Here is a 6450-nt window from a genome sequence, read left to right on the forward strand (position 1 = left end):
GAGGTGGTATATTGTGTGGTTGGCTTTGCTCGGAGGAGATATTTGCCCCCCCCCCCAGAGGTGGTATATTGTGTGGTTGGCTTTGCTCGGAGGAGATATTTGCCCCCCCCGCAGGTGGTATATGTGGTTTGCTTTGCTCGGAGGAGATATTTGCCCCCCCCCCCGGAGGTGGTATATTGTGTGGTTGGCTTTGCTCGGAGGAGATATTTGCCCCCCCCCCCCCCCCCCGGAGGTGGTATATTGTGTGGTTGGCTTTGCTCGGAGGAGATATTTGCCCCCCCCGGAGGTGGAATATTGTGTGGTTGGCTTTGCTCGGAGGAGATATTTGCAGCCCCCCCCCCCCCCCCTCAGAGGTGGAATGTTACATTGTGTGCGGTTGGAGATATTTGGCCAGTTTCGGTATTCTGCATCTTCTTGGCCTCTCCCTGTTGAACTTGTTCTTGTCATGCGTGTCGGGACATGCTGTAGTATGGAGAGTGAGGTGTGCCTCCCCTCCCTGTCTCCTGTCAGATCTCTCAGCCCTGCGTTCCTCTCCTCCTCCGTCCTCTCATGGCTGTGGGATTCGGTGTGGAGGCCAGCCTCCGGCCTGTGGTGGTCCTTGCCCCTGGTCCTTGGACACGATGAGGACACACAGAAGTGTGGAGCTCAGGCATGTGTGTTCCTTGGACAGTATGGAGCCTTCCATCCAGCCAACAAAGACTGCCGATCAGTCCACCAACCGGGCCGTCCAGGCTGCTGTTAGTGCGGCCAAGCATCAGAAACAGAGACCCAAAAGCCTGTGCTCCGTGGGGAACGGACTTACCACCAGCCCCAAGGCCGATGCAGGTCCCAGCTCTCTCGGAGGACTGTTGGACCTCCTGAAGCAGCGGTCTGGGCGGAAGTGTGAGCCCCAGGACTGTCCACCATGCATCGGGACGATGAGTTCACCTCGGCCTCTTAGTATGAGTGTTCTGGATATAAACCGTCTTAGTGGAGCTCAGGGAGCATCCTTCTCCAGGAGGGAGTTCAGCCGCAGCTCCGGCTTTCTGCGCGGTTCTTCAATATTCAGCAGCCAACGATGGAACGTGTTTGGGAGCAAAACACCGGAACAGAAGAACAACCTCTCATCCCTGCGCAAAAGTTTCAGCTTCAGACTACGCCGCGCAGCAGAGACGAGGAAGGAGGGCGATTCCTGCAATGGCAGATCACGGTGCCGCAGTGAAGATGACTCTTATTCCTTGCACACCGCACCATCACGGAAGGATCTCCGGGTCACCGATGCTCCAGCCGCTCAGAGCAAGGAAAATAGGACAAGCTTTTGGAGGTTACTCACCAGCCCTTTTCGTAAGAAGGAGTACGCCACCAGTGATGGCCGACACAGAGGTGATGGGGGCAGAGCGGCAGAGCCGGTGCTGGTGGCAGTATCCTGCACCGATAACCAAGGCCTTCTGGGTAAGTTCTAGCTCCATTGGTGTTGTATGTCTTCTGTGATCGTCTTCTATAACATGGAAGAGCTTGGTGATTGTCCATCCCCTCTACCGCCTCCCATCCTGGGTTCTAGGGGGTCTTGTGTGAATGTCTTTTATAACATGGAAGAGCTTGGCGTTTGTCCATCCCCTCTACCGCCTCCCATCCTGGGTCCCCATGGGTCTTGTGTGAACGTCTTCTATAACATGGAAGAGCTTGGTGATTGTCCATCACCTCTACCGGCTCCCATCCTGGGTTCTAGGGGGTCTTGTGTGATCGTCTTCTATAACATGGAAGAGCTTGGTGATTGTCCACCCCCTCTACTTGCCCCTATCTTGGGTTCCCATGGGTCTTGTGTGAACATCTTCTATAACATGGAAGAGCTTGGTGATTGTCCATCACCTCTACCGCCTCCCATCCTGGGTTCTAGGGGGTCTTGTGTGATCGTCTTCTATAACATGGAAGAGCTTGGTGATTGTCCATCACCTCTACCGCCTCCCATCCTGGGTTCTAGGGGGTCTTGTGTGATCGTCTTCTATAACATGGAAGAGCTTGGTGATTGTCCATCACCTCTACCGCCTCCCATCCTGGGTTCTAGGGGGTCTTGTGTGAACGTCTTTTATAACATGGAAGAGCTTGGTGATTGTCCATCACCTCTACCGCCTCCCATCCTGGGTTCTAGGGGGTCTTGTGTGAACGTCTTTTATAACATGGAAGAGCTTGGCGTTTGTCCATCCCCTTTACCGCCTCCCATCCTGGGTTCCCATGGGTCTTGTGTGAACGTCTTCTATAACATGGAAGAGCTTGGCGTTTGTCCACCCCCTCTACTTGCCCCTATCTTGGGTTCCTGAGGGTCTTGTGTGAACGTCTTCTATAACATGGAAGAGCTTGGTGATTGTCCATCACCTCTACCGGCTCCCATCCTGGGTTCTAGGGGGTCTTGTGTGAGCGTCTTCTATAACATGGAAGAGCTTGGTGATTGTCCACCCCCTCTACTTGCCCCTATCTTGGGTTTCCATGGGTCTTGTGTGAACATCTTCTATAACATGGAAGAGCTTGGTGATTGTCCATCACCTCTACCGCCTCCCATCCTGGGTTCTAGGGGGTCTTGTGTGAACGTCTTTTATAACATGGAAGAGCTTGGTGATTGTCCATCCCCTCTACCGCCTCCCATCCTGGGTTCTAGGGGGTCTTGTGTGAACGTCTTTTATAACATGGAAGAGCTTGGCGTTTGTCCATCCCCTTTACCGCCTCCCATCCTGGGTTCCCATGGGTCTTGTGTGAATGTCTTCTATAACATGGAAGAGCTTGGCGTTTGTCCACCCCCTCTACTTGCCCCTATCTTGGGTTCCTGAGGGTCTTGTGTGAACGTCTTCTATAACATGGAAGAGCTTGGTGATTGTCCATCACCTCTACCGGCTCCCATCCTGGGTTCTAGGGGGTCTTGTGTGAACGTCTTTTATAACATGGAAGAGCTTGGCGTTTGTCCATCCCCTTTACCGCCTCCCATCCTGGGTTCCCATGGGTCTTGTGTGAATGTCTTCTATAACATGGAAGAGCTTGGCGTTTGTCCACCCCCTCTACTTGCCCCTATCTTGGGTTCCTGAGGGTCTTGTGTGAACGTCTTCTATAACATGGAAGAGCTTGGTGATTGTCCATCACCTCTACCGGCTCCCATCCTGGGTTCTAGGGGGTCTTGTGTGAACGTCTTCTATAACATGGAAGAGCTTGGTGATTGTCCATCACCTCTACCGGCTCCCATCCTGGGTTCTAGGGGGTCTTGTGTGAGCGTCTTCTATAACATGGAAGAGCTTGGTGATTGTCCACCCCCTCTACTTGCCCCTATCTTGGGTTTCCATGGGTCTTGTGTGAACATCTTCTATAACATGGAAGAGCTTGGCGTTTGTCCATCCCCTCTACCGCCTCCCATCCTGGGTTCTAGGGGGTCTTGTGTGATCGTTTTCTATAACATGGAAGAGCTTGGTGATTGTCCATCACCTCTACCTGACCCTATCTTGGGGGTCTTGTGTGAATATCTTTTATAACATGGTAGTGATGTAATAGGTATAGTGATGTAGTAGTAGTAGTAGGGGGTTTAGTAGTAGTGATGTAGTAGAGGTGTACTAGTTGGTATCAAATCTTTGGAGAGTGGGCTTTTTCCGTGTGTGGAGAGTGGGGGGGGTCCGTGGAGAGTGGGAGGTTCCTGCGTGTGGAGAGTGGGAGGGTCCATGGAGAGTGGGAGGTTCCTGTGTGTGGAGAGTGGGAGGGTCCGTGGAGAGTGGGAGGTTCCTGCGTGTGGAGAGTGGGAGGGTCCATGGAGAGTGGGAGGTTCCTGCGTGTGGAGAGTGGGAGGGTCCATGGAGAGTGGGAGGTTTCCGCGTGTGGAGAGTGGGAGGTTTCCGCGTGTGGAGAGTGGGAGGTTTCCGCGTGTGGAGAGTGGGAGGGTCCATGGAGAGTGGGAGGTTCCTGCGTGTGGAGAGTGGGGGGGTCCGTGGAGAGTGGGGGGGTCCGTGGAGAGTGGGAGGTTCCTGCGTGTGAAGAGTGGGAGGGTCCATGGAGAGTGGGAGGTTCCTGCTTGTGGAGAGTGGGAGGGTCTGTGGAGAGTGGGAGGTTCCTGCGTGTGGAGAGTGGGAGGGTCCATGGAGAGTGGGAGGTTCCTGCATGTGGAGAGTGGGGGCGTCAGTGGAGAGTGGGAGGTTTCCGTGTGTGGAGAGTGGGAGGGTCCGTGGAGAGTGGGAGGTTCCTGCGTGTGGAGAGTGGGAGGGTCCGTGGAGAGTGGGAGGTTCCAGCATTAGGAGAGTGGGAGGTTCCTGCGTGTGGAGAGTGGGAGGGTCCGTGGAGAGTGGGAGGTTCCTGTGTGGAGAGTGGGAGGTTCCATGGAGAGTGGGAGGTTCCTGCGTGTGGAGAGTGGGAGGGTCCGTGGAGAGTGGGAGGTTCCAGCATTAGGAGAGTGGGAGGGTCCGTGGAGAGTGGGAGGTTCCTGCGTGTGGAGAGTGGGAGGTTCCTGCATGTGGAGAGTGGGAGGGTCCATGGAGAGTGGGAGGTTCCTGCATGTGGAGAGTGGGAAGGTCCGTGGAGAGTGGGAGGTTCCTGCGTGTGGAGAGTGGGAGGTTCCTGCGTGTGGAGAGTGGGAGGGTCCATGGAGAGTGGGAGGTTCCTGCGTGTGGAGAGTGGGAGGGTCCATGGAGAGTGGGAGGTTCCTGCGTGTGGAGAGTGGGAGGTTCCTGCGTGTGGAGAGTGGGAGGGTCCATGGAGAGTGGGAGGGTCCATGGAGAGTGGGAGGTTCCTGCGTGTGGAGAGTGGGAGGGTCCATGGAGAGTGGGAGGTTCCTGCGTGTGGAGAGTGGGAGGGTCCGTGGAGAGTGGGAGGTTCCTGCGTGTGGAGAGTGGGAGGGTCCGTGGAGAGTGGGAGGTTCCTGCGTGTGAAGAGTGGGAGGGTCCATGGAGAGTGGGAGGTTCCTGCGTGTGGAGAGTGGGAGGGTCAGTGGAGAGTGGGAGGGTCCATGGAGAGTGGGAGGGTCCTGCGTGTGGAGAGTGGGAGGGTCCATGGAGAGTGGGAGGTTCCTGCGTGTGGAGAGTGGGAGGGTCCATGGAGAGTGGGAGGGTCCATGGAGAGTGGGAGGGTCCGTGGAGAGTGGGAGGGTCCTGCGTGTGGAGAGTGGGAGGGTCCATGGAGAGTGGGAGGGTCCATGGAGAGTGGGAGGGTCCGTGGAGAGTGGGAGGGTCCGTGGAGAGTGGGAGGGTCCGTGGAGAGTGGGAGGGTCCGTGGAGAGTGGGAGGGTCCTGCGTGTGAAGAGTGGGAGGGTCCATGGAGAGTGGGAGGGTCCGTGGAGAGTGGGAGGGTCCGTGGAGCGTGGGAGGGTCCGTGGAGAGTGGGAGGGTCCATGGAGAGTGGGAGGGTCCATGGAGAGTGGGAGGGTCCTGCGTGTGGAGAGTGGGAGGGTCCATGGAGAGTGGGAGGGTCCTGCGTGTGGAGAGTGGGAGGGTCCATGGAGAGTGGGAGGGTCCTGCGTGTGGAGAGTGGGAGGGTCCTGCGTGTGGAGAGTGGGAGGGTCCATGGAGAGTGGGAGGGTCCATGGAGAGTGGGAGGTTCCTGCGTGTGGAGAGTGGGAGGGTCCATGGAGAGTGGGAGGGTCCTGTGTGTGGAGAGTGGGAGGGTCCATGGAGAGTGGGAGGTTCCTGCGTGTGGAGAGTGGGAGGGTCCATGGAGAGTGGGAGGGTCCTGTGTGTGGAGAGTGGGAGGGTCCATGGAGAGTGGGAGGTTCCTGCGTGTGGAGAGTGGGAGGGTCCATGGAGAGTGGGAGGGTCCTGCGTGTGGAGAGTGGGAGGGTCCTGCGTGTGGAGAGTTGGAGGGTCCATGGAGAGTGGGAGGGTCTGTGGAGAGTGGGAGGTTCCTGCGTGTGGAGAGTGGGAGGGTCCATGGAGAGTGGGAGGTTCCTGCGTGTGGAGAGTGGGAGGGTCCATGGAGAGTGGGAGGGTCCTGTGTGTGGAGAGTGGGAGGGTCCTGTGTGTGGAGAGTGGGAGGGTCCATGGAGAGTGGGAGGTTCCTGTATTTATAGGGTGACCAATAAATGGGAAATATTTTGTCTTTCAGATTCCTTTGTAAACAGTCAGGAATGGACTCTGAGTCGCTCCGTCCCCGAACTCAAAGTGGTAAGTGATTGGATGATGGGGAGCACACAGGTGTAATGATGATAGTGATTGGATGATGAGGAGCACACAGGTGTAATGATGATAGTGATTGGATGATGGGGAGCACACAGGTGTAATGATGATAGTGATTGGATGATGGGGAGCACACAGGTGTAATGATAGTGATTGGATGATGGGGAGCACACAGGTGTAATGATGATAGTGATTGGATGATGGGGAGCACACAGGTGTAATGATGATAGTGATTGGATGATGGGGAGCACACAGGTGTGGTAATGATGATAGTGATTGGATGATGGGGAGCACACAGGTGTAATGATGATAGTGATTGGATGATGGGGAGCACACAGGT

The 6450-nt window shown here is 56.1% G+C and overlaps 1 protein-coding gene across 1 annotated transcript; it reads left to right on the forward strand.

Annotated features, from left to right (window-relative positions):
* Positions 1-424: 424 nt before the first annotated feature.
* On the forward strand, positions 425-6098 carry LOC141121498 (arf-GAP with GTPase, ANK repeat and PH domain-containing protein 1-like; the record flags this gene model as incomplete). The annotated part of the gene is given in 2 exon segments (XM_073611128.1): positions 425-1431; positions 6040-6098. Coding segments are annotated over 2 exon segments (870 nt in total), but the record flags the coding sequence as incomplete, so codon positions are not given.
* Positions 6099-6450: the final 352 nt, after the last annotated feature.

This window comes from Aquarana catesbeiana, unplaced genomic scaffold (genome assembly GCF_042186555.1).
Source record: "Aquarana catesbeiana isolate 2022-GZ unplaced genomic scaffold, ASM4218655v1 unanchor209, whole genome shotgun sequence".
In the NCBI taxonomy this organism is placed as follows: Eukaryota; Metazoa; Chordata; class Amphibia; order Anura; family Ranidae; genus Aquarana; species Aquarana catesbeiana.